The sequence below is a fragment of the Aaosphaeria arxii genome (assembly GCF_010015735.1).
Source record: "Aaosphaeria arxii CBS 175.79 unplaced genomic scaffold BU24scaffold_3, whole genome shotgun sequence".
Taxonomy (NCBI): Eukaryota; Fungi; Ascomycota; class Dothideomycetes; order Pleosporales; genus Aaosphaeria; species Aaosphaeria arxii.
In genome coordinates this window covers 2,992,832-3,019,314 of record NW_022983476.1, presented here as the reverse complement: position 1 = coordinate 3,019,314, position 26,483 = coordinate 2,992,832, and the positions used below count along the sequence as shown (strand labels likewise).

The following is a 26,483-nucleotide window of genomic DNA, read 5'->3' as shown; positions in this document are numbered from 1 at the left end:
TGTTCACCCCAACCCCAAGATCTACACGTGTGATGACACCTCAGCGAATCCTCCCAACGACAACAACGACATGACTCCCCCCGTTCCCACACATACATCACAATGTCTTTTTTTCCCCGAGTATCAATTTTGTACTGCCTGACCTCTCCACATTCAGCTTATATCAGTCCCCGACCTCCTGACCCTTGAATACTCTCTCTCCCCTTTCCCACAATTTCTCCTCCCATCGCATCCCAACTGGTCTTGGGGGCTGTGAAGTATATATATACCTGAGGTGTATATCTAGAGTATACAGGACCCAACCCAGCCCAGCACTACCCCAGGACAAGGGTTATAGCAAGAGAAAGAGCAAGAGCGAGGCACTGCAATACAGAAAGAAAAGACAAAAGCCGCCACGATGTCCGCGCGACAAAAGGTCCTCACGCACTTCGACTCGCAGCGCGCCATGACCAACAAGCTCGCGAAGCTCGACCGAAAGACCAGCACATCGCCCTCAGAAACATACCTCGACTGGGACGATGCAGAGCTCGAAGTCGCCCTGAAGCGCGGTCTCGCGTACACGATCCGCAGCTCCAAATACCCACGGTAACACCCCCTTCCTCCCTCTCCCCAACCTCCCAGAATCTAATGACTACCAGCACATTGAAGAACCCAGCCCGCATAACCCTAACCCTCAACTCAACGCACACCTGGTCCCTCCACAAAGTCCTCCTCACAACCCTCACCAAAACCCTCGCGGCGCCCCTCCTCTCAAACCCCCACCTCCACCACCTCGACATCTCCGCCATCGCCCCCATCTCCAACCCCTCAGCCTGGACCATCTTCCTAACCTGGCTCTACACCTTCGACAAGTCGCCTCTGCAAGACTACACCCCCCTCCGCGACCCCAGCTGGCACACCACCTCCATAAAAGACGCCGCGTTCCTCTCCTCCTTCCTCGGCGCCCCCAAATTCGAAAAATACCTCCTCCGCATCATCTACAAGGAGATCTGGGACTCCACGACGCCCTCGCTGCTCGACCCACACCCCCAGCCTATCTGGTCGAAGAGCGACCTCCGGCATCTCGGGCAGTGCATGGGGAAAACGACGGGCCTGTGGCATTTTCTCAAGGCGTATCATCGCTGGGACGATGCGGGACGGCCGGGCCATCTGGATCCGTACACGTGGCGCGTGGAGCATTGGTATGCGATTTGTGGGACGACGTTAAATTGGGGGTGTTTTCATGCGATGAATGAGAGTGGGTGGGGGGGCGTGTGGGAGAGGCAGAGGGGAAGGTGGGGGAGTGAGGTCAAGGTCGTGAAGGGGGTGAAAGGGGAGGGTGAGGAGGAGAACTGGTTGGATGAGGTGGTGTATGATGACCCGGCTGAGGGGGACTGCTTTTGGGGGAATGATCTTAGTAAGGATATGGGGTTGGGAGTTGGGGTCGAGGAGCTTTATGTGGATGGGTTTTATGATGAGGATGTTGGGGGATTTGAGGAGGAGGAGGAAGAGGAGGTGGAGAATGGGTGGGAGGACGATTCGACGCCGTTGCTTGGATTTGATGATGCGGATGAGGGGGCCTGGGGCATCGTGGATGAGATTGAGGAGGTTGATTATATGGTTTGATGTTTGTATATGTGTATGGCAGGGCCATCTATTCATTTGTAGGGTAACATAGGACAGGATGGGACATTTAGGAGTTCATATTTGAGACCAGAATTTAGGATTATAACTTTTATTCAGTTGTTATGTTGCTACTATTACAATGCCTTCGGGTATGAACTATTCAAACAAGAGGTCGTAGGTGGCTGTTGTCCAATTCTCTCTCGAAGTCCGTAACCTACGTCAACCCTGTTGAACGTGGTTAACGAACTTTCACCAGACTTGCCATCCACGTCCTGATACTGCCAGAGGGTACAGAGGCCACTCAACCATGCTCATAGCATCTCCTGAACATCTTCCACCGATTGTCCGGCCCCAGTGGTACCCCTCACCCCTAGTTATTCATCTTCAGCTTCTCATACTCCGCAATCTCCCGCTTGGTTGGCCGAGAAACAGGATTCGTCATGCCGTCTCCATACCGCAGTGGGTCCTGTCCAACACGCCTGACGAGATGGAACCTGTGGACTGCGTTCGAGGGATTGACGATCTGGTACCCGACGACGTCGTACAGCCCATCGTACCTATACCCATGTGTAGGCCTGTAAGGGTTTTCCGGACCCAACTTGGAGGAACGTATGACGCGGACTGGGTTCTTGAACCTGACGGACTCGACTAGACGGTTGGTGTTCTCTGAGGCGATTTCGTCTTTGCCATCCGTCCCCATGTAGAAGAGCTCGTAGCCCTGATCGTTGTCCTTGTACTTGCCTGATACGACGATGGAGTAGGCGCCCTTATCCTTCGCACCATAGATGCCTAGGCCGTTAGTTGAAGCTTACATTGTGTCAACCCGAACGTTATGCTTACCTCCTTGCGCGGATCCATGCGCGCCATCTCGAACAAGACACAACTGGTTGGGCCACCACTGTCCATTCACCAAGGTATTATCCCCGAAGACGCGAGCATTGGTTGGATGCTCTTTCTTCCAGTCTCTGTTCAATTTGTATGATGTAGCGCTCGCATTCGGTCGATTGATGCCGCGGAGAAGGTCAGTGTCAAAGATCCTCAAAGACCACCGCAGGCACAACTGGAATGCATCGGCTTGTAGATACCAAGGAAAGTGGCACATGGGAGCCTTGAAGATTCTGCAAAGGCCAGTGTCCCCCAGGATGAAGGTCTGGACAAGCATGACTTCGTTGATGGGAATGAACTCAGCTTTGTGCACTAGCTCAGTCAGGATCCCGTATACTCGATCACGCTCCCCAGGGTTAGTTGAGCGTTCACAAACGCCAATGAATTCTTTCAGGCTTGACAAGGTCTTCCGGGAGTGATCAAGTTCATTCTGAAGACGCCCCCCTCGGCGTGTTCTCTTCACACCTCTGAACTCTTCTAGCCACTGTGGCGCGACGTATGTGTCTAGAGTGACGGCAGCCGGAGCAATTTCAACGTCAGATGTAGTCTTCTGCTGGCTGGTGTCATCTGTGAGCATATCCTGCCGCGTGTCTGGGCGTGCCTTCCTCTTTTGAGACAGCTCAACGCCTTTATTTCCATCTGGGAAATTGAATTCGACGCTCAAAGGTGAGGGCGGCAGAGTACGTCCGAATGTTGGACTACCACTGGGCAGCATATTGGCTACCTCGGCTCTGAAGCTCTTTCCAGTCTCCATCATCTGCAGTGGGGCAATACCCGTGGCGAACTTGTTCTGCGCGGGCGATCCGGGGGCGGATGATATACCGTGAAACCCAGGACTCATCTCGCCGATCGAGCTGGGTCTACGCAACTTGGGGGAGATGCCGCCACGCCTAGCAAATACTCGTGTAGTCTCTCGGGGAGGTGTTACTTGCTTCTTCTCAGGCTGCTGCTGTCGCTGGTGGGGCTGGAATTCGTTCGAGGCATTAGCACGCTTATTCCTAGACGTATACTTCTGCTGCTGCTCAGCGTCCCAGATACGTTGGCACTCCTCGAACACCTGGGCTTTCATTGCGGCATACTCCTCATTGGCGTTGGGAAAGCGCAGGTCTCGCTCTCTGAACATGGCTTGCAAGATAGTTTCCTTAGGTTTCTCTGGTGAAGTAAGATGGGTAGGGGTGGTAGGTGAGGGCATGGAGTAGGGCGTTGAAGGTGAGTGGGACGGCATGGCTAGGTGGGTATCAGGTTAGCAGAGAGAGGGTGAAGGGTGAAGGTAATGGCAAGACTGTGGGCAAATAGCTTAGAAAGCTTGTATAGCTGCTTTCGCTGTGAGAGCCTGTAGTGTCCCCTTCAGGGCGTTTTGAGTGAGTCTCAACTTTACTTGGTCAGTTGCAGAAGGGGCGTAGGAGAGGAAGCTGAGGCAGTGGAAGTGGTTGTCAACTGCGCTGGAGGTTGAAGTTGACGCGCACAGGGAATTTATAGTGTGGGTTGTGTGGAAGGCGGCGCCGACCCCTGTCAAGCACCGAAGGCCACGCGCCACTCTTGGCTGCGCAGGTACTGGGTGAGTGAGGGGGTGAGCAAGCTTCGAGGGGGCGTTTGGTTTGTAGATGATCGTGGATGTGGAGGTGAGTGGTGGGCTGCTGGTGGGTTGCCGGTGGGTTGTGTGGACAGAGAATGGAGTTTGTGGCTGCGGCGAGGTCGCTTTAGTGTTTGCAAGACGAGCGTCTACACAGGGAAGGAGGATCAACCCTCCGGATCGAAACGGCTTGTACTTCTAGAAACAGTTTACTGCTTCTGCCCTGGGCTACAACTCGTTCCTGGAAACGTCCAATTTGATTCTGATTGGGGCGGTGTGTACGGATGAAGGTCTTGGACCAGTTGCCTATCGACTTGCCCTTGGCCTGGTGTGGTGCGTTTGACGTGCCCAAATTGGCGGTGAGGTAGAGGAACTCCCAGGGTACGAGGTATTCGAAGAAGAAGATATCCAACTCTGTCTACATTCCTCAAAAGATACGTCTTGATAAGAGTCAGGGTTAGAGTTAGGGCTCAGTCAAGCTGCGAGAAATCAGCGGCACGGTCACATAAACTATGACTGACTCCTCACATACTCACTGTTCTTCTTTCTTTCTCATCAACACTCGAACGAGAATTTACTATTTAATAAATGTAACCTCGTTAGTTTCTGCTTCGCAAAAGCACAAACAATCATCCCAACCTTGAGAAATTAGGTAGCAAACAGTCACCGCACCTATGACTGGCTTCTCGCCCACTCACTTCCCTTTCCTTCTCCACCCAACGTCTGGAAACAGAGCTCACCGGTATTAATCTACATAGTATCATCCGTTCCTACTTCGCAAAAGTACAACCTTCTAGCGCAACAAGAACTCATCCCAACCTTCGGAGCGGAGCGGAGCGGCACCCATTCACCCCACCCACGACTATCCCATCATACACCCACCTCTCTGTCCCCCCCGTCCCACCACCGCTCACCAGTCGATCAAAAGAGCGTTTTCTTTCCACAGGGGTCCCTCTCAGGTGCTTGAGTTGTGTTGTTAAAATCTGCCTCACTGTGCCTCAGTTCACTACATCTCACAGTGTCATGTAGTCACGGTAACGGCGAATACAAGAGGCGCCTTTGAACTTGGAAAGGTGTTTGATGCGCCTATAATGTGCTATTGGAGGCTTCTTGTTATGATATAGGTGCAGGTGTAGGTGTAGGTGTAGTTAGAGGTCTTACATTCACACTTTACTATGTTGTTCCTTACTATATCATGCCGTACTGTGCCGTATTATACGCTATGATATACCAAGCACTCTAACCTCTATACAAAACCACTCAGAGCATAAACAGAATCAAAATCAGAATTAAAAAGAGCAATTGAAGGGCTATACGAGACGTCTTTACCTCCCCGACTCGACGACACTATACACCTTATATACCCACCTCGGGGACGAGATCGTGCAGGACTTGAACACTGCGAAGGACGACACTACCCACTTACAGGATGGAGATAGGGATGTAGGATAGTGGGCTATAAGACTCGTATAGTAGTTTTGGGTTGTTTGATATAAGACTGTTGTGTTCGGTATATGTATGTGTAGGACACGGTGGGAGAGGCGATGGTATTGCGCCAGGTGGCTATGACACGAATCTGTGAGCAAGACACTGCAAGGCTTGAACACCGTGAAGGATGACACTACACACTCCTGACACGGGGACGTTGATGATGGATAGCACATGGTGATATAAGTGTGGAAGTTTCAGTCCAGTTTAGGTGTGTATGTGAAGTCGTTGTGTTCTATGTAAGTTCGTATGTACGCTGCGCTATGCTATACCAAGATACATTACCATGAACACCATGAAAAATCTAAAAGGCAAATAAAAGAAACAGGAAAACAATGCCATGCATGAAATCGTGTATACTTCCGTAGGAATGCGTGGTATGCCCGTCCAGATCAATAACGCCCTAAACCATGAAAAACAAGTTCTGAATTTATCATCACCAACAGCAAGAGGTAAACTCGCAGACAGTGGGAACAGAGCATCCTACAACGACCCCTTATCCCTCGCGACCTCCCCCAACACCTCCGTCTCCACCGCCGCCTCAAGAGGACCCCCTTCCACCTTCCCCCCGTTCGCTACATCCTTGAGGTCGTCACTCCGCAGCGAAATCCAGTCCCTAATAGCGTGTCCCTCAGTAGTAAGCAGAATCTTATCCACGCCCGTCTTCTCCCCTCCCAGACCGTCGACCTCCATGTCCGCGGCACTGGTATCCGCAACCTCGACGCCAGCGTCGCGGAGCAGCTGCAGGATGGCGCGCACGTTGAGTTTCATGACGCGCTGGGGCTCCTTGACGCCGAACACCTTGGTCGTGACCCAGGGGAACAGGGTGCCGAAGTCTGACTGCGAGAGGTGGGCGGAGGAGGTCGGATAGAATATGTGTGCGCCTAGGACGGAGGAGTCGCTCTTTTGGGGCGCTGAGAGGATGGAGAGGGTCTGCTGGAGGTTGGTGGACCATTTGTAGAAGGCTTCGCTGAGGATGGAGAGGAGAGTTGAGCCGCCTGGCCCGCCGGGCGTGTAGCACGGCATTGGTTGGGACTTCAGCCAGGTTGTTGAGGGGGATTGGAGGGGAAGGGCCCAGAGGTCGAGGAGGGTTAGAGGGGATGTTGAGGTGATTTGCTGGGTTAGAGGGGTGTTGGGGGAGGGGACGTAGAGTGGGCGGTAGGTTGAGGGTGTGGTGGAGTCCTGGCGGTAGAAGATGGATTTCGTGAATTGGATCATCGTTGCTGCGCCGAAGGAATGGCCGGTCCAGGCTATGGATCCTGGGGTGTGGATGTCGAGCTTGTTGGAGAACTGGACGAGCATGTTGTGGTGGGCTTGATCTTCCGCGATGTTGCTGAGCGCCACACGAGTGTCAATCTTGAGGAGCGCGTCGTGGATGAGGCCGAGTTCCCATAGTCGTATGCGGAGCTGTTCGTCTCGGGCTTCGTAGACCTCTGTAGACGCCTGATGTGGCACTCTCAAGTAGTCCACTTTCTTAAGCTTTTGCGGCGCACCGGGCGTTCGTACAAAGGAGATCGGAGCGCTGCCGTCTCGATGGTCTGGCGCCACCACCACGATTCCATGGCTTGCCAACGAACCGCAAATGTGCGAGTATGCATTTCTCGACCCGCCCAGACCATGTGAGAAAAACATGACCGGCCATCGCTTTGAATTTGTCGTCGGTTCGAGAATTTCGGCATTGTGGTGTACGGGAATCGAGATGTAGTAGAGTAGTTGCGGGACGACCCTACATGTGCGCACAAGATCAGCGACCATTCATCCCAAACCTGAACAAACGACGCTGCTTCGGACTTACGAAAATATATGCGCGAATGCATTATTCGCCCCTAGAAATCTCGCATATGCTCCCACGTATTCCCTCTGCGGGCTTGGTATCCATCTCACGCCCCTCTGCTGTGAATCCTGCTGGCAGGGATAGAAGACGCGGAACGCAACGGTCGAGAGATCGGGTTTTGGCGCCGGCGAAGTCGCAGGAGACTCTAACTCCGCGACAGGAATTTCCACATGCGTGCTTCCGACTTTGTAGGGGCCGGTGTAGGGCGGGAAAGACGGCGTGGGGTTCAGTTTGCTGAACCAGCTGGTCATGTTTGCGGATGTTGGCAAAGCGAATGAAGGTGTTTTAGAAGGGACGGCACGAAAAAAGGTCGAGAGAGAGGATCTCAGGGTCATGCGAGAGGGCGAGAGAGGAGGAAGCAGTAGATGTAGGAGTAGGAGTTTTTTCTATTTATTCAATCAAGGATGTGGGATCGGGCACGCCGACGACGAGACGAGAATTGTTAGTGATGACATCGATTTTTCCCAAAATCCCAGTCCCCAAGTCCCAAGCCAGCGCCACTAACGCAGGAACAGGGTCTGAGGCACGCGACAACAACCAAGATAACGATAAGGATCCCGATGCGAATTTAGATCTCTCTAGGATTCTAATCGTACAACGGAAATATCACAAAATTAGACGCAGATTAATTTTGAGTCTCTCGATATTCATCTAAGACACTGTAGAATAGTCACAGCTGCACATGTCACTACGGAAAAAGTATCATCAAACTTGGGATGATTCCGCGATGACGAAATTCAAGATTGTAGGTATGGCCAGTCGGCATCGGAAATCTTTCGTTCCGATATCACGCTAACCAGATACATGCAACAGCCTCGGTACACTCCTTAATAGGATAAGACTCGTACGACCGACTTATATGCCTACTCTGCAGAAGAAGATAGAGATGCAGCGAGTATCTTGGAACAGTTAATGTCAACCTAACAATTTTCACGTGTCAATAGAAGGTAAACAACACATATCAGAGCTAAGGATGGAATTATGCAGTGCATGGAACGGGGGGTCGTCTAGTATTCTTCCCCACTATATATGTACAACGTACCATGCGACTACGACAGATGAGAAGGAAAAAGCCGGAAACAGCTATGTGGGTAAGAAACAAGATGTTTGACTCAAGGAGATGGTATCCAGAAACGTCGCATCGCGTGAAATCAATAAATCAATTGAACAAATCAGACGCAACAAGATATAAACACCAAGAAAATGCTCTCCAAATATGTGTACTCTTCACTCTTCAGTACAACATTCGCTACCTTGTGAGGTCGCTATGATTCGCCCATATCTCTCAGAGGGAGATAACCGGCCTCTTCTCGGTTTCTCTTGCGAGCTGCGATGCTCTCCTTGACCCATTCTATCACAGTGCCGATGAGCCCTCGTTTCGGTATCCTCTCGCTCTCCTTCTCGCTTTCCGGGACTTCGGCGGTTGGGTCAAGCACTGAAACCTTCATCCATTTCGGCCTCTTCCAGAACTTGAGTTGCAGGGAAGACATCACGACACTGACCGAGGAAGACGCCATAGCTGCACCTGCAGCCATGGGGTGCAGGTGGAAGCCCCAGGGCAGAAAGAATCCCATGGCGAATGGCAGTCCCACAACGTTGTACATGCACGCCCACAAGAGGTTGAGCTTAATTCGGTTGAAGATCGACCTGCTCAGTTTGAGACTGGCGGGAATGGCGAGGAGATCAGTCGTAGACATAAGTACAATCGATGCGGCTTCCATGGCAACATCTGTGCCGGTAGACAGCGCAATACCGACATCTGCCGAAGCTAGAGCGGGAGAATCATTGATACCGTCGCCTACCATGGCAACTACTTTACCACGAGATTGAAGATCGGCGATGATGGCCTTCTTATCGGATGGTGTAGCGGAAGCATGCACATCAGCGCTGTCGATGCCAACCTGCTGTGCCACGATCAGAGCTGACGAGGAAGTGTCTCCCGTCACGATTGATGCTGTGATTCCAAGTCGCTTGAGGGCCAATATGGTGGCGCGAGCGGATGGCTTGATTGTGTCCGAAAGACCAAGAGTACCAGTGTATGTTTTTCCAATGGCAGTGTGGATGGTGGTGATACCAGCTGAGCGCGACTGAGGACCACCGCGAGGATTTGCCGTTGCTGCTACTGGTGTAATCGGTTCGTCGATGTACTCGGGAACATCAACACCCTCCGAGATGAGATATGTAGCATTACCAATAAGGACTCTGTATCGAGTACGCTCTCTATCCAGAGCTGCCTCGACATTTGCCGCGATACCCTTGCCGACAACAGCTTCAAAGTCGCCAACGGAACCGTCCAGCGCACCCTCGGGCCCAAGTCGGAGATGTTCCTTTGCCGATCCAACGATAGCCTTTGCGATCGGGTGTTCAGATCCCATTTCAGCAAGTCCAATGAGCGTCCACCAAAGATCCTTCTTTTGACTAGTTGCGCCCCATTCACCCTGGATGTCGGCCTTAGAAACGCTCATTTTCCCGACAGTCAGAGTACCGGTCTTGTCGAGAACAACATGATTGACCTTCGTGGCAGTCTCCAATGCGGCTCCGCCCTTGACGAGAATGCCCAGCTCTGCACCAACTCCAGTACCGACCATGACTGCGGTGGGGGTGGCAAGACCAAGCGCACAGGGGCAGGCGAAAACAATCACGGCGATGCAAAGCTTGAGGCAAACCATCAGCTTGCCGCCACTTGCGTGGTCCAGGAAAACCTGGGGTGGGTCGGGGAGAACATGGCTAAGAACCATCCAGGCGACAAAGGTTGCAAGACCAAGCGTGATGATGATAGGGATGAAGTAACCGGCGACGGTGTCCGCGAGGCGCTGGATGGGTGCGCGGCCCGTCTGTGCCTCCTGCACCAAACGAACAATTTGACTGAGTTGAGTGTCACGGCCTGCTCGAGTTACCACAAAATCCACACGCCCAGCGCCATTGACGGTTCCAGCCATCAGGAGCATGCCCTTCTTCTTCAAGATTGGTATAGCCTCGCCAGTGACCATCGACTCGTCTACGTAGGATTCGCCATTGGTGACGGTTCCGTCGGCAGGAATCTTGTCTCCAGGTCTTAGGATAACAACATCGCCGACCTCAATGAGCTCTGTAGCAATAACTCGCTCCTCGACAGCATTCCCGTCCATTGAGTTCTTGCCATCCTTCTCGTCGTTGGCATCCACACTCCAGCCCTCGGCAGCCTTTGCAGCAGCAATCGGATCCGCATAGATAGTTGCCATGGATGGAGCCAATGACATCAGGTTTGATAAAGCTTTAGACGTCTGACCCTTGGCGCTGTTTTCGAGATATCGACCAAGAGAAATGAAGGTAAACAACATGGTGCTAGTATCAAATAGGGTTGTTGGTCGGGTATGCGGAGGCATACAAATAGAGACGGCCATTGATGCAACGCTAAAAAAGAAAGCTGCCGAGGTACCTAAGACAACAAGAACATCCATAGTAGGTGATCCGTGGCTCAGTGATTTATAAGCGGAAATGTAGAATCGCTTTCCAATGCCAAATTGAACGGGTATTGTCAAGACTAAGCAGACGACGTCTCCAAGATACAGGCCTGGAAGGATGCGGATGCGGCCATAGTCGAGGAATCGTAGAAACATGGGAAAGATCATGCTGGTGAGAAAGACGGGGATAGCGAAGGATAACGAGACTCTAAAGGCCCGTCTCCACTCCTGGATTTCTTTTGTTTTGGCTAGAGACTCTAGCTGGGCGTTATTATCATCCGAGTCGGAGACCAAGGCATTGTAACCGGCCTCCTCAACAGCTTCGACGGTTGCGCGAAGTCCAAGAATTTGTGGATCCCGGTTGATGATAGCTCGTGATGTGCTAAAATTGACGTTCGCAGAGAGAACACCAGATCGTTTACGAAGCAAAGCCTCCAACTCTTGTGCAGCGGTTGCATTGGGCAAGCCGTAGACCTTGAGGTGGGTCATCCCATTTGCAGCGGACTTTTGCATACTGCCATCCACAGATGAGACCACCTTAGCATCGAACCCGCGATCTTCGATGATTTCGACAATTTGGTCCTCGGTGAGTTTCGACGGGTCATGGACCAGTACAGCTCGGTTGGCCAATAAGCTGATGTTGAATTGATACAGTCCCTCCACATCCTTGAACCCGCCCTCGATTGCAGATGTGCAAGCACCACATGTCATTCCCTCAATTCCAACAGTCGTTGTAAGTGTTTTAGATTTTCTACTGCTCTTGCCTTTGCTTACTGGCGTCGCAGCGACCGTTTCCAGCACGCTAGCGTCAAATCCGACGTCTTCAATCATCTCCGCCATCTGTTCCGCAGACAGCACGGCAGGGTCGTGTTCGATGACTGCTCGCTCGGAAAGAAGTGATATGTTGAATGATTTGACGCCCTGAACATCCTTGAAGGCGCCTTCGACGGCAGAAGTGCATGCGCCGCAAGTCATGCCTCCGACAGATAGTGTGGTTGTTGAATATCCGCTTTCCTCCTCTTCGTCCTCTGAATCGCTCAGGAAATGGTCTTCCGCGCTGTGCGAGACCGGCATATCAGACGATAGGACCTCTGCATCGAACCCTCTGTCCTCTATTATCTCCTTGACCTGATCTGCGGATAATATTTCGGGATCATGGGAGACGACGGCTCGCTCCATAACCAGACTGACTGACACGTTGCCCACTCCATCAACGCCTTGGAAACCGGTCTCGATGGCGGAGGTGCAGGCACCGCATGTCATGCCTTCGACTTTGAGGGTAGTGGTGGCCATGTGGGCGGTCGCTTGGGTGTTCGCAGGAGCCATGCTGGGCACGTAGTGAAAAGGACTTTCAACTAGAAAGTGAAGATGACCGCTGGGGAAAGATAAAATGCTCGTGTGATTAGGAATATGTCAGCGACCGGGGCGCGACGGACCGAGCGCGAGACGGATGGGACGAAGGAGCAGAGGCGCAAGAGCGACAGGCGAGGTGTGAGAGTCAATGCATGCGGTCGGGGTGGTTCGTTATTTAGGAGGAATGTAAAAGCTCTGGCGAGGGAGACGACAAGTTGGACCGATAAATTGAAGTCGCGGCAGTTGAAATGCAGGTGGGAGGTGTGGGGTATGGTCAGCAAAAGTCGAGAAGGCCAGCTTCGTGGGTGATGGTGACAGAAGGGCTGGAGGTTTAGAGTAGATAATATCAGCCGTAGACGAGGGAAATGTATGGTATTATGGGTGGGAAGGGGAGGGATTGGAGGGATTGGACGAGGGTCGAATGAGATGAGACGTTCACCTTGACAAGACGAGACGAGACGAGACGGAGGGCTGGGGCCGGGCCTCGAGATTAGGCTAGTCCTAATTAGGGGTGGCGGATACTATATTAGGATTAAGAGCAGTCGCGGGCCGTGAATGCGCTAGAGCTGGATTGGGCATGTCGGGAACTATCACCAAGAAATACAGATCAGACAATCCACTTAAGAGATAGCGATAGTACTTGCAGGAAAAGTAGAAAAGAAAAGGCGTTGAAGATCATAGAATAACTAGGTACACATCATTCACCAGATTCAGTGGAATACCAAGATGGAATCTCACTGAAATGGATCATGTTTCGCCTTGGCGTGTTGAAACCATGTGGTGTTTGACCATTTCCCATACAAACTAGGGCATACGAGTAATTAGTAACCACCTTTTATTGTGTATACGGCCCTCAGGTGGACATTGTCCCATTTTTCCCCTTCGCTTTCTAATCTTCTACACTGCTAATGTTTCTCGTCTCCTCATCCCTGTACAGTGTATCAACCACCGCGAATAGCCCTTGCGAGCATAGAAAACTCTCTGCACATCTGGCCAAGGACTGGAATGTCCAGCCGAAACCAACACACAGCCGCCACCTATAAGCCCCAAAAGCCCTCTCGTATCCCACCCCAACATCAGCCTCTGTCGTGATCCCAGTTTGGCTCTCCGTGTCCGTTCCTTTCGAGAGAGAAATCAATAGAGACACGTTTCCTGTATAACGTCATCACGAGATTCCTTAGGCTCGACGCCACGGCTTCTTGGATGGCTTGTGCGCAATACATTAATCTCAGCACGGCATTTGGTGATGTTCTTGACACATTCCATTCCAGGACTAGCGCCTCATTCGATCATCATCACTGATGTTCACCGAATCTCCACTCAGCTCGCCATCATGAATGAAATTCAATGAATGACATCCTGCTCTATTATCATTCGAATCTTCACGAAGGGGGACAATAAAAGCCATTGATAAACCATATCGTCAAACGCCTGTTGCCATTGTTTCTCGCATTTTCCTTTTTCTGAAGAATAAAAGAAATATCTCAAACGCAACAGAGACACCATTCTTTCCTACGCGCTATGCTTGTGTCCCCTCTCCGCCTCCTTGCGACTACAAAGAAGCTACACCCAATAGCTTGATAATTCGATGTGGCCGACTAAATAGTAGCTTTATCGATTCTGGAGCTTCAAAAATCGACAAAAGCACGCAATAGCATAAACCTCCTGATGTCCACCTGCTCAGCAACCACAAGTAATCCACCAATATACTCATGAAGAGTGCCCGAACCAAAAAGCAATCTCTCTAGAGCATTCTTGCGTTATTAAGTTCTTCTTTTTGTACTTTGCTTTGCTGAAACCTTAAGGTAGTATTGGAACAAATAATTGTGGTGTATGATCCAATGTTTAGTTCTACAATAATACAAGCAGAATTTTGTGAACTCATATCGCTATAGCCTTCTATCAAAATCTCTTGCCAGATGAGAAGAATGTCATGATTTTTTAGTCAGATATGACATCAGAAACTTCTTTTCTCCCTTCCCCTCTCTCGGGAATATAAACACACAGCTAATAGAACGCAGAGTAGGACCTATCTTATTTGAAAGTGCAGCGGCAAGCCCATATGTCGAAGGGGTATATCATTATTTACATTTCATCATGTCGGAAGTATCTCAAATCGAATGGTCAAAGGCTTGATCACACACCCATCTTATGCACCTGCGGATTGATATACGAAATCAACTGCAACGACCCATCAGCCGCGATCGAACACCCCAAATACGTATGCACACCGGACTCTTCCCTCATCGCCTTTTCTGAACTATAGCTCCATCGTCAGCAAACCGCATTCAACAATCAAGAGAGGTACTAAGCCAAAACTTACAAACTCTGCCTCAAAACCTCGCTATATGCCTCCATGTTCTCCCCTCTCGCCCTACTCTCCTCTAGATGCCCTAACAGCGCCTCGACAACCCTCTCATCGCTCCTCGCAAAATGCCGCACGGGGATGTATATCTTGATCTTGGGCATCGCGTCGCCGAGTCGAAAGTCAGTGTAGTACAGCACGCCCGCCGTCTCGTGCGCCTTCTCGCCCACCTCTTCGCCCTCGGATAGATCGAAGAGCCGGCGCCAGAGATTCAGTAGGTTCCTCACGCCGGCAAGATGCGTTGGGTCGGTGATGCGGCCGCCGAGCGTCATGTTGTGCGCAATGCTCGCGCAGTCTGGCGACCGTGATCGGAAGTATATCTTTACGCGGGAAGATTTTGGATCCAGGAGGTCGATGGAGAGCATTTCGATCGTGGTGCGTGGTTCTGTTTTGAAGAAGGAAGAGAGGACGTCGAGGGCTTGGAGGTTGTCTGGAGAGGCGAATGGTGCGCTTGTGATGGCGTTTGTCACTGTGTTCCAGACGGAGCTTTCGGGGTCTGTGGGGGTGTGAAGGTAGCGGGGGAAGAAGTAGGCTTTGGGTATCGTGTCGCCGTTTTCCCGGACGTCGAAGGCGTAGAATACCCTGCTTGTCCGGCCGGTGCGTTCGCGTGAGCTCGTCTCGAATGTGTCGAAGCATTGTGTAAAGTGCTCATGCCAGGTTGTGTTTACGCCTTCTATTCTCTTAATGACATCCTCGTAATATCTCTTAGCTGCATGTAGGTTTGTAGGATCTTTGGGCGTCCCAGATTCGAGGCTGTTCGGGTCGATGGAGTATCTGATCCGTGGTGCTTTTATGCCATTACCCCAGTCCCAGGATAGTTCTATTGGCGTGTGATCATCCGTCATGAAGCTCTTCCATTTACGTGGGGAGTCATGTGTTGGGAAAGATCCCATGTAAGGCAAAACACTCTCTTGAAAGAAGTCAAGCGACTTCTCCTGAGCTGTTTCGGAGTATCGAGCCTGCTTCAGCTGTAGGGAGATGAGCTTTCCGACAGTGTCCCACCACAACGTTGACTCCCGATCGCCCTTCTGGAGTAGCTTTATCGGGACATCGTCCCTCGATGCACATTGCACTGGGCTATCCGAAGGCCAATCTGTAGAGCTTAAATAATGAAGCTTAGTGCAAAACTTGAAAAGACGCGGTGTCAGCTGCGTCAAGGCTGAGCCAAAAGGATCAGGCAAATGACTGTGTTGAAATGTATGACCCATGGCTGACGATTACTTGTCGATATTTATCGAAGAAGAGGCAATTGCAGAAGATATCAGGAAGTCCCCACCACCCGAGTAGAACATGTCAAGAACATGTATGGGAAACCCGTGCCTGATATATACACCATTTATCGATTCTGTTATCAACAATATGGTTGACCCATTTTTCCTATAAATTTGAGTTGGACCAACTTTGATAGTTAATTACAACCCAGCAATATGCCGGGATGCTATTCAACTCAAGCCCATTCTTTGGTAGTTATGTATCCCTCATTCTCAATTATCGGATATTCTACAATTTAAACAATACATAATTCGCGGCCTACTTCTTCTGCGAGTACATTCACGAAGATATTATTATGTATTCCACATCTCAATTAAAGGAAATATCGTGAAGATTCAGCATAAAAATACTTGCACGACCGAGGTCCGAATGTTTTCATCATTGTCCCTGCATGTTAGAACGTTACGAATCGTGGAGATTGTGGATCCTGCTGTACCTTCGGTCTGCGAAAATCCCGCCGTCAACCATCGAAAAAGTGGGAACCACGGATACTCATACTCAATTTACTTCATTTGGATATTTCCTCCTGGAAATGTTATTCCAGTTACGAGACCTCTTGGTGGCCCGTAACCTGTTGGAAAAGTAGCGATATCGCAGCATGTATACGTCATTCCTAGGAGTCACTATCCCAATCCTTAGGAAACAGGAGACGAATACAAGCCGTCTTCTCCTCGTACTGATCAATGAAAAGCCACATGAACCCACTTGAATACGTGGGAGATGTTCCTTTGCCATTTCGCCGACTGCATCTCCACACATTTCCCAAAATGGTTAGCAAATCGTATTCTACACGAACTGACCATTGATAGCAGACTCGCAGGGTCACCAAACTTGAAAGAATTGAGGAATGATTCGCAGGAATATCATCTGGCAGCAATGATTGACAGAGTAATTGACGACATAATTCGAGGGTATTGTTTTCGGATCGATCTGCTTCGGCCAAATTGTGGCGACAGAAAAGCTTGATTCGCGGGCAATCCTTCCCACGGATAGTTGGTTGGTCCTAGTTATCAAACCACAACATTCGTCATACTCTGCATACGGCATATTGACCCTTCAGTTGATCAATCGTAATCGATCGTACAAACGGGAACGGCCGACCTGCAACTTCGAGTGTTGATCGACGTTGGGGCTCTGTACTTGTACTCCAGCCCCACAGCCTCGTATTTTTACTTCCCGAGCCGCGATTATGGCGTAACCGTTTGGTTCACATGTAGCATCGAGAAAACATCACGCCGTTGACGTAGAAGCATAGCTGCGGTGACCGCAACTACCATAATCCAATAGTTCCATAGGCGAAGCTGTCGCACTCAGAATCTTCATACCCAAGTTTTAGCAATGATGACTTCCTCAAGTTTCGATATCAAAGAGCACGTCATACCATGTCAGCATATCCGTGGCTATCGTCATGCTAGTAAAGATCAAACAGTTGCGCTGCAGTTGGCCGTCAAGCAGTATACGCCGAAGCGAGTACTTCCAGATGACAGACCCGCTGTTACTGTGATTGGATTACACGCGAACGGAATACCAAAGGTGAGTTCCAGATTGACCAATTGCGTGTTCAGTGACTGATTTTGGTAATTACAGGAAGCATACGAACCGCTTTGGGAAGATTTTGCTGCGCAGTTCGATGGAAACATCAGAAACATTTGGATTGCAGACTGTGCTCATCAAGGCGCAAGTGGCATTCTGAATGAGGGGCATCTAGGAGATGATCGTAAGAACTGAAACGATCGCAGGTGATCCAAGCTGATTCGAAACTTAGCAAACTGGTTTGACCATTCACGGGATCTCCTTGGTATGGTAAATCATTTTCGAAACGAGATACAAGCCCCAGTGATCGGGGTTGCCCACAGCATGGGATGCGCACAACTGTAAGCATGCCAGTCGTTCGGACCAATCAAAACTCTAAATCCGATCACAGTGTACAACTTTCCCAGATCCATCCCACGCTTTTCCAAAGCCTTGTTTTGATCGAGCCTGTCATCCAAGAGACTATCCCACCCGGTCCGAATGCGGGATATCTGACCAGCTATCGGCCTGACTTCTGGCAGTCGAAAGAAGAGGCACATGCCTATTTCGACAAGAACAAGTTTTACAAATCCTTAGACCCCCGATGTTTCGAAAGGTACCTGCAGTATGGACTCAGATCAACGCCAACTGCACTATTCCCCACAGCACCTCCTGGATCAGTCACTCTTAGCACGACGAAACACCAAGAAGCTTGGTCTTTCATTCGTTCGATATTTCCTCCCCGTTCATCTGGTGGCGAAGTTGATATGCAGGAACAGTTGTTGACTTCCGATTACGGTGGTGTACACTCAAAATACGTCTTCCATCGCCCTGAAGCGGTTCTTGCCTTTCGAGCATTGTCTACGCTGCAACCAGCGGTGTACTGGATATTTGCAGAGCAAAGTTACATTAATCCACCAAAGTCGAGGAATGAGAAGGTACGACGCACCGGTGCAGAGATACGAGGGCGTGGTGGCGTCACGTCGACTGTGGTCGCAAAGTCTAATCACAATCTCCCACTGACGCAGGTCACGGAGACGGCGAGTTTAGTTGCCTCGCATATAGTGCAGCAACTGAAGGAGCACAAGGAGCAGCAGGAAATCTGGGATAGGATTGACACACAGAAATCTGATCGTGATCAACAAGTCCTTTCCTCACACTGGATGAAGGCTGTTCGAAACAAGTCAGATACTGAACGGCCCATGATTGCGAAGAATAAATTGTAATCTCTCGTGGTTGCTCGGATATGTAATTATTTTATTGCTTGTTGGTAAGACTACCTTTAAGAGTGATAGAGATTGTTAATCTCATCTTGGTACAACTTTTCGCTTTCTTTTCTTGACACTGAGCCTTTGATTGTTCGTACCAGCGGTTTTGAGGAATCCGCAAATATGACAAGCTTCGAACGCAACTTAACCAGGTCAGATAACCGTTCGTTAACCTTGTCCAGGATTGGTTGCAGTTTCTGTGGTTGAATACTCTTGTCCGACATACTTCCCTTCCATTCTACCAACACGAATGGTTTCGGCCGCCCTTGTCCCCCGATCAGAACGGCCGAGATGTCCGAATCGGCAGCGGCGATCTCTGCCTCGATGTTGGCTACGTAAAGCTTCTCCCCATGAGAAAATGGAACCATATCATCTGTGCGCCCTACATATTTCCACATATCCTTTTTGGAGGGGTGCTGGGTGTAAATATCGTGCGTGGGGAACTCCTGCAGATCAGGGTAGAGGTGAAATACCTGCTGCCACCGTTCTACTTCAGGATGGCGCACAAATACTGCCTCATAAAGATCACCAGTTCTATGTTGGAATTCAAGACCCATGCCTGGTCTGGGTGTGCAGTATTCCCAGTCCTCGTCTCCTGAGATACGAAGGAAGTATGCTCCGGCTTCGGTGGAGCCCATCCCAGGCTTGACAGGAACATATGGAAGCAGCTTCTCGGCAGTCGGACGCAACATTGGTGCCCCAGCAAAATAAATATAGTCTAGTTGCCGCAGAGACTCCAAGCCTGCAGGAGTTTCACACAGCCCATCAATAAGAGCAGGTGGAAGCATTACACCCTGGGCGTTGGCTCTCTTGATAACCTCTTCCGCTACATTAGGCGTTGTTGGACCAGCACCGGGCGGTCCGATAACAACAACACCACCCAGAAAGACTGGAAATTGTAAAGACACGGTCATACCAACGAACTGCATCTATCATTAGAAAAGTTGACTCGATAAACTTTTAAATGAGTTAACCTACGTGAAGAGATGGAAGGGGCGTGTACCAACGCCTGTTCCGGAAATGGTTGTTCATGGTCTCATCAGAAGCATCTGGCATCAACTCTGCTGCATCCAAGGAAGCCATCATTTTGTGCGAATAGGTTACCAACTTGGGAAGTCCTACGCGAATTAGACATTGGATTGAAATTGATTCGATGGAACAAACATACCAGTCGTCCCAGAGGTATGAAAGATGAGCCATGGGTCATTTTGAGCTTGCTCCCAGGTCTTGGTAAATGAAACGGGTGGAGGTGGTTCGTCTTTGAGCAACTCGAACACCTCAGGAATCTCAAGAGCAGAGACAGTATTATTCGTAGTCTTCGAAAGCACCTGTCCTATGATGCCGGCGAGTGGCTTGCCATGCAGGAATACTCGACATGCTGATGCTTGCACAAGATGTGCTTGAGCATCAATGGCTGCAAATGGTGAAGGAAGAAGTAGCTGTCTAAGTTTAGCTCATCAAGATTGCTACTTAGATAGTCGAGCATACCTTTCTTCCGAGCTTAGCGGCAGCTACAGCAATGATGGGGTATCGGATATCTTTAGGTCCACTGTACGCTATTGTTTCGAATGGCTGTGTTGGCTCCGGTAAATGGTGTTTCAACCACAGCGCTGTACGATTGATAGAGTTCGCAAATTCACTATAGGTGACATCTCGGAAACCTTTCGCTAGGTCTTTGTCGTCAACTGGGACCGACGCCCAGACACGCGATGGTTCCTTTGCAAGTTCATCGATTTGCGCGACTAAAAGCCTTGCTCCTACAGATGAATTGGTAGCCATAATGATGCAAGAGATCTATGTCAAAGAGTCAGACCGCTCATTTGAGATACACAGAGACTGGTGTACTCTTCTTAATACGGGATCATACGAGTAGGCCAACAGTGACGTCGATCAAAGCTTAATGCGACAAGCTCAAGCGTAGCCGTTGTTTGCGCTACGGTGTTTGACCAGACCCACAACCAACTTATGATTCCCGAACGCCACCACCCGACTACGTATTGCCGTAACTAAACTTCATCAAGAAATGATCGATGGATCATACTGAATCGCATTGCGGTGAATCGGAAATGGCCATATTATATTTGATGGAACGCATGTTCTCAACTTCGGTGGCGTTGGTATTTGAATCCATCTTTCGAGCATCGCGCCGGTCACGTGCAAAAGATGGCTACACATGCTTCCACAAGTCACTACACGCCCGTGTACGTGGCTGAAGACCATGGGCAGACGTTAATAGTAATTAGCGCTATATTCATTGTCCTCGATACGGTCTTTGTTGCACTTCGCTTTTATGGCCAACGTATTTCTCGGTCTCCAGCAGGACTTGACGATTTCATCGTCCCATTTGCTTGGTTTACACACATAGGACTTTGCATTCTAGGAATTAGTGAGTCGCCCATAGATCATGCAGACCTTACGCTAATAATCTGAACAGTTATGGTGTATGATGCCGGCGTAGGACGGCATCTCGAATATATCCAGGCTACAAATCCGCACAAGATCGCGGCATGGGCAAAGTCGCTATACGCTTTAGAATGGCTATATCTTCCCGCAGTTGCACTTCCTAAGATTTCGATTCTCCTGTTGTATCTTAGGCTATTCACCAATCGATCTTTGAGAATAGCCTGCCATGTCCTTATCTGGGTCCTTGTTGCCAACTGGGTAGCCTATTTGGTCGCCTCTAGTTTTCAGTGTGTCCCCTTCGAGTATCAATGGAACAAGAAGATCCCCGGGAAATGCTTCAACCAGCCGGCTTTTTATAAGACCGTCAGTGCACCAAACATCTTAACTGATGTGTTGATGCTTCTACTACCCCTGAAGACTGTGTTCGATCTGAAGGTCTCGAGGCCCCGAAAATTGGGGGTGCTCTTCATCTTTCTTTCCGGTGGAATGTACGTTACTATCTTCTCTTCGTTTCATTTGGATGTTTGTCGTCGAACTGTTTCTGTGCGATCAATGTGCTAACAAGATGTGTTCTTAGGGGTATCGTCGCATCTTGTGTGCGGATGGCAGCATTCTTCCAGGTTGATGCATTCTCGGACAATACATGTAGGTGTTTCCCAATCGTTTGGTTTTCAATACTGACAGGATTTGTAGGGTCTTCAGTCAAACTTGTAGGCTGGTAAGTTCCCCCGAAGTGCATTCCCGGCTTATCGAACGACTTGGCTAATCAATTTCAACAGGTCCATTGTAGAACCCGGAATGTATTTGATTGCTGCTTGCTCAGTCCGATTCCGTCCGGTTATGATCAAGCTCGCGGAGAAATTGCACGTGAAAAGCACAATCATTCACGTATCGCAGAAGCTGTCTCGTGGCAGTAGTCACTCGAGCGACGTCAGGCTGGAAAGGGTGCCGTCTTCGTATGCAGGTTCTAGTAGGGTCGAAAAGGGGGGCTATGAAGACACGGTATCTATCCCCAGCAAAAGTTCAATGGGGGATGAAAGGCTACCTGTCTGAGTCGCTTCGACGCAATTTTCCTTTACATTTTGTTATGAAAGTATAGACAGATACCAATAATTGAGTTTTTGTACATTTCTCCAAATTTACCTCATCTTCGATGAGAGTCTTGACAGCCGACCCTTGCCCACGTTGGATGCACAAATGAATATCTGTAGGCTAGCCTGGATTTACTTTTCATGCTTCTCTTTACAGTATGTTCATGGAAGAAGCGCCAAAAAAATATCGACAGGTTATGAAAACAACTTCGCAGCTATGGAGGATTAATTCGTCATTTACATCGTCCTACTACTTTTCTTTCAGGAACTTCAGCTAGGAAAATAATAAGTCCCCGTCTTAATAGCTTTCACGATCTCCTTCTCGGGCACCACAAACTTCCCTAAAGCCCTGACCTCACGGTCTAGCAAAAGAGCGACTAAGTTTCCAAAGACTACGCTCCCCTCAGCATTCAGATGCGTAAAATCCGTCGGGATCAGATTATATGTCGCCGCATTCTCCGGCCCAATCTGATTCAAGTACTTCGTGCTAGCGGCGTTCAAATCAATGATGTATGCTCCAGTCTGTTTCGCAGCGTCTTTGGTCGCAGCGACCACATCGGCGAGATTCTCGACGACCGTTGGGGTGCTCGAATTAGTGAAACGGCGCCTGCTTAAGCTGGTGACGAGAACCGGGGTCGCAGGTATAGAGCGGACTTCCTTGACGAAGGTGATCAGGTTGGCTGTGAGGTCTGCCATACTAATGTTTTTGTCGGGTTTCTGGTCGTTGTGGCCGAATTGAATCGTTACGTATGGTTTGTATGACGGCAGCGATGCCTTTGCGGCCTGAATTACATTGTCCCAGTCGCCGCCTGCTCGAAAGGAGACTGTTGTCGCGCCGTTGTGGCCGAAGTTTTTGCCGGTGGCTCCATGCTTGAGAGTGGTGTTCAAGAATCCGTCTCCCCAACCTGGGTAGAGTTAGCCATATAGACATTGTTTGAAAGATCGCAGCTACTGACCTCCACCATTAGTGGATTGCACGGCAGTCGTAGAGTCGCCGGCAAGGAAAAATGCAGGCGGTTGGGAATGTTTACTTCCAGTGACTGGTGAAGCAATTGAACCGACAGCAAGAGAGATCAAAACAGCGGGAAAAAGAAAGCTTGGGTTGATCATCGTTATGCAAAATGAACTAAAACCTGTGAGCAATGGCTATGAAAAAAAATAGTATAGATGATGTCTTCTTATGTATACCTGCTAAATGTACTCCGTAGGTCCAGTTGATCTATCCCGAAGGGGATGATGTGTGATACTGAGCAATTCCACCAATCGCATAATGCGGGGGAGATTAAGCAGATCGGATTTTTGACGAGACCAAGGCAGCGTGGATACCCTAACCCTCTTCGTCGCCTTTCCATGTTTCCGTAACTTTATTCAGTGTGTGAAATAATGCAATACACAGACCCTTGGAGGTAGATTCAAGGCTTGTAGTTGGTGGGTCCACCAGATCAACGTATCCTCATCGGTAAGTACTCCTTCTATCCGCAAGATGCTCCGTCACCCGTTGCTCTAATTCGGAGGTTCTATCTATCCAAAAAAAGGGCCAAAGATTCGATATTCCAATGAATAAATTACGTCTTCTGAACACAACGATGCATTCTTTGCGCCATTGACTTCGCTTCAACCTCGAGAAGCAGGGCGGACGGATTGTGGGCAGAATGGTCGCCTCTGATTCTCCCTTGCAGCTTTGATGAGACACTATTCAATTTCTCCCGTGCTCAGAAAGGAACGATAGTTGGAACTTGCAACTAACACCTGGAGATCGACGTCGAGACTATACCCCGGCAATAGTCAAGTTCGACGGGCGATTGCCATCGGAGTAGTATTGGACCGAGAAAATGTCGTGCTTGATGATGATGGTCGAGACAATCTCTATGAAGCATATGCCATCGAATATCATTCAATTGCTTTTCATCATTGGGGATAGGAGCCAGAGCTTCCAATTCGACAGAGTAAGTCTTTAGATATGAGCATCACTCAATACACTGCGAAGACTAGCGAATCACTTTCTTCGTTGTGATCGCTAATAGCAGTTCGATGTTGATGTTCAAAGGTGTGCTTCATCCATACGAAAGCACTGAAGTTTCATCATAGCCTACACACATCGTTGAAAAAGAATGCATCAAATATATTGAGTCTCATTGATCGCGATTGATCTCAACGATGAATGTGAGGGTAAAGATACGCTAGCCTTACCTTGGGGGAGGCTGCCGGGCCGGACCCACTTTCCCCCGCCATACCTTGAAGGTGCCAAGTCTAGAGAGCTCCCTCATTCATCATTCACGGGACTGTCGCCTAATCAAACAACCAAATACATAGACTTCCAACGACTCAGCGAGTCATCTTCTTCCAATTGCTCCCTTGATACCCTATCTTCTTTACACCAATCGACCATGGAGCAAACGCGAGCCCTAAACGCACTTGAACCATTCCTCGCTCTCTCCAAGACCGCAACCGCACCCCGCGCCGCCGCAGACCTCATAACACAAGCAACCTCAGCACCAAACACCTACATATTCGCCGAGCTCCTCCAGACCCCCAACATCCAAAACCTACGTCAATCACCCGAGTATACAGGTCACCTGGCACTCCTCGAGATCTTCGCCTGGGGCACCTGGGAAGACTACAAACGTACGCTCTAACACATCCATATTCCAACAACGTCCTACCATCCTGCTCCCCTCCAGAAATCCAAACCTAATACTGATGAATTTCTTTACATAGGCTCATCCAACCTCCCCCAATTAACCGCCCCTCAACACCAAAAGCTCCTCCTTCTCTCCCTCCTACCGCTCTCCGCCTCCCACGCAACACTTAAATACACGCACCTCCTCTCGTCGCTCGACCTCCCCACAACCCGCGCCCTAGAAGACCTCCTCACGACAGCAATATACTCGGGCCTATTAAGCGCTACTCTAGACCCGGCCCACGAACTAGTGAGCGTTACGTCCGTCGCGCCGCTGAGGGATCTCGCGCCCGGATCATTGCCAGCGCTGCAGGAGCGGCTCGCGGGCTGGAGTCAGAGGTGCGAGGACGCGGTGCGGGATCTCGAGGCGAGGGTCAAGGAGGTCAAGGAGGGGGCCGTGAAGAGGGAGATCGAGAAGCGGAAGAGGGAGAGGGCGGTGGACGCGGTGATCCTCAGCGAGAAGGGCGATAAGGATAAGAGAGGGACGCTTGCCGGAGAGGACTCGGAGATGATGGATGTGGATCAGGATAATGGAGGTGGGAGTGGGAGGACCACAAGGGGATCGAAGAAGGGACCCGGTGGGTTTGGGTTCGCAGGCCTGGGCAGGAAGTTGGGTTGAAAGAGCGAAACCCAGTGCGAGAAGTCGTGATGCCCACAACATTTGGCATCGTATACACCCAACAACGAAAATGTCTCCCCCAGCCTCAAGGCAAAATCCAAGCCTGAAGCACAATATCCAGGCACGCAGTCTGACGAGAAGCTATGCACAAAGCTACAACCTCCGCTAGATTCCCCCTGCATTCCATCTTTCGACCTAACGAACAAACGGAGAGTGGGACGGGGACCATGATGCCATGCCTTAGATCAAAGATAGACTTACAATGATTAATAATGACCCTCTCACCATCTACCTCCCCCACCTCCCCCACCTCCCCATAAGAACATACACTGAACATGGACAAACATATACCCAACTCCCACCAAAGACCATGTACACACACTCACATCAAATCTCACCAACTCATCAACGAGCTAACAGGGGCAAAAAAATGCATCCGTGAATCAGTTTCAATTCCGCTAATAAGAAGTATGTTCTAAATGCCTGCTACCTTTCTTTCCTTCCTTCCTTCCATCCTTCAGGAGAAAAATATATCACAAAACACCTCCGTTCCCCGACCTTCATTTCACAACAACACTGCTTATCTCAACATGTGAATGCCGTCCTATCGTCCGTGCCTTTCGATTACATCTCCTTTCCTTCGTCTGCGGAGGGGGAGGTCGTGTAATGGCTGGTTCTCTGGATCGTCTTGTGCTGTCCTGTCCTGTCCTGTCCGGTGACGCCGATTGCCTCGTCCCTGGCTGAGATTCATGGTTTGAGGGGTGGGGGTGAGTCTAATTCCTTGTGTACAACTCTTTCATTTTGTTGATACATCATGATACATCAATGTCGAATCCGTTCTGTTGCATTCTGCTTTGCCTCGCATGGCATGGTAAGGGCTGGTAGAATAGGGACAACAGCAGTGGCAGTAGCAGTGGTAGCAGTGGTAGTGGCAACAGAAATGGGCGAGGTGGGGTGGGCGGGAGAGGGCCAAATATAGACAAAGAGAAGACGGGGGATTGGGTTGCTCCTCAATTGTGAATGGGCGTTTGATAGGGGAAGAGTATGAATCAGTCGAGGGCGATCAGCTTTCCGGAATGAGAAGTAAGGCAT

General features: G+C 49.9%; 9 protein-coding genes across 9 annotated transcripts; 3 read left to right on the top strand and 6 right to left on the bottom strand.

Annotated features, from left to right (window-relative positions):
* Positions 1–1,975: 1,975 nt before the first annotated feature.
* On the bottom strand, positions 1,976–3,879 carry BU24DRAFT_449484 (uncharacterized protein; the record flags this gene model as incomplete). The annotated part of the gene is made up of 2 exons (XM_033530953.1): positions 2,446–3,879; positions 1,976–2,394 (listed from the first exon to the last, which is right to left on the bottom strand). Exons 1-2 carry the CDS (start codon positions 3,713–3,715, stop codon positions 1,976–1,978), a joined length of 1,689 nt encoding a protein of 562 aa, XP_033386253.1. The 5' UTR covers positions 3,716–3,879.
* A 1,896-nt stretch (positions 3,880–5,775) lies between these two features.
* On the bottom strand, positions 5,776–7,819 carry BU24DRAFT_420962 (uncharacterized protein). Its single transcript, XM_033527605.1, has 2 exons — positions 7,347–7,819; positions 5,776–7,277 (listed from the first exon to the last, which is right to left on the bottom strand). Exons 1-2 carry the CDS (start codon positions 7,634–7,636, stop codon positions 6,035–6,037), a joined length of 1,533 nt encoding a protein of 510 aa, XP_033386252.1. The 5' UTR covers positions 7,637–7,819; the 3' UTR covers positions 5,776–6,034.
* Positions 7,820–8,352: 533 nt separating this feature from the next.
* On the bottom strand, positions 8,353–12,593 carry BU24DRAFT_420961 (heavy metal translocatin). The gene has a single exon (XM_033527604.1). It carries the CDS (start codon positions 12,152–12,154, stop codon positions 8,651–8,653), a length of 3,504 nt encoding a protein of 1,167 aa, XP_033386251.1. The 5' UTR covers positions 12,155–12,593; the 3' UTR covers positions 8,353–8,650.
* Positions 12,594–14,169: 1,576 nt separating this feature from the next.
* Positions 14,170–15,855, bottom strand: BU24DRAFT_479145 (aromatic prenyltransferase). Its single transcript, XM_033533060.1, has 2 exons — positions 14,505–15,855; positions 14,170–14,441 (listed from the first exon to the last, which is right to left on the bottom strand). The coding sequence occupies exons 1-2, from the start codon at positions 15,752–15,754 to the stop codon at positions 14,318–14,320; spliced, it is 1,374 nt and encodes a 457-aa protein (XP_033386250.1). The 5' UTR covers positions 15,755–15,855; the 3' UTR covers positions 14,170–14,317.
* A 1,244-nt stretch (positions 15,856–17,099) lies between these two features.
* On the top strand, positions 17,100–18,584 carry BU24DRAFT_479139 (toxin biosynthesis protein). Its single transcript, XM_033533059.1, has 4 exons — positions 17,100–17,351; positions 17,406–17,535; positions 17,584–17,692; positions 17,743–18,584. The coding sequence occupies exons 1-4, from the start codon at positions 17,157–17,159 to the stop codon at positions 18,554–18,556; spliced, it is 1,248 nt and encodes a 415-aa protein (XP_033386249.1). The 5' UTR covers positions 17,100–17,156; the 3' UTR covers positions 18,557–18,584.
* Positions 18,570–20,672, bottom strand: BU24DRAFT_420959 (AMP-binding enzyme). The gene is made up of 5 exons (XM_033527603.1): positions 20,443–20,672; positions 20,087–20,392; positions 19,767–20,037; positions 19,577–19,716; positions 18,570–19,521 (listed from the first exon to the last, which is right to left on the bottom strand). The coding sequence occupies exons 2-5, from the start codon at positions 20,375–20,377 to the stop codon at positions 18,613–18,615; spliced, it is 1,611 nt and encodes a 536-aa protein (XP_033386248.1). The 5' UTR covers positions 20,378–20,392; positions 20,443–20,672; the 3' UTR covers positions 18,570–18,612.
* On the top strand, positions 20,570–22,100 carry BU24DRAFT_162010 (uncharacterized protein). Its single transcript, XM_033521388.1, has 4 exons — positions 20,570–20,984; positions 21,033–21,489; positions 21,579–21,719; positions 21,781–22,100. Exons 1-4 carry the CDS (start codon positions 20,762–20,764, stop codon positions 22,052–22,054), a joined length of 1,095 nt encoding a protein of 364 aa, XP_033386247.1. The 5' UTR covers positions 20,570–20,761; the 3' UTR covers positions 22,055–22,100.
* Positions 22,101–22,362: 262 nt separating this feature from the next.
* BU24DRAFT_490981 (carbohydrate esterase family 12 protein) lies at positions 22,363–23,202 on the bottom strand (the record flags this gene model as incomplete). The annotated part of the gene is made up of 2 exons (XM_033533748.1): positions 22,363–22,997; positions 23,049–23,202. 2 exons carry the CDS (start codon positions 23,200–23,202, stop codon positions 22,363–22,365), a joined length of 789 nt encoding a protein of 262 aa, XP_033386246.1.
* Positions 23,203–24,369: 1,167 nt separating this feature from the next.
* BU24DRAFT_420957 (uncharacterized protein) lies at positions 24,370–25,675 on the top strand. The gene is made up of 2 exons (XM_033527602.1): positions 24,370–24,717; positions 24,811–25,675. Exons 1-2 carry the CDS (start codon positions 24,480–24,482, stop codon positions 25,389–25,391), a joined length of 819 nt encoding a protein of 272 aa, XP_033386245.1. The 5' UTR covers positions 24,370–24,479; the 3' UTR covers positions 25,392–25,675.
* The last annotated feature ends 808 nt before the right edge of the window (positions 25,676–26,483 follow it).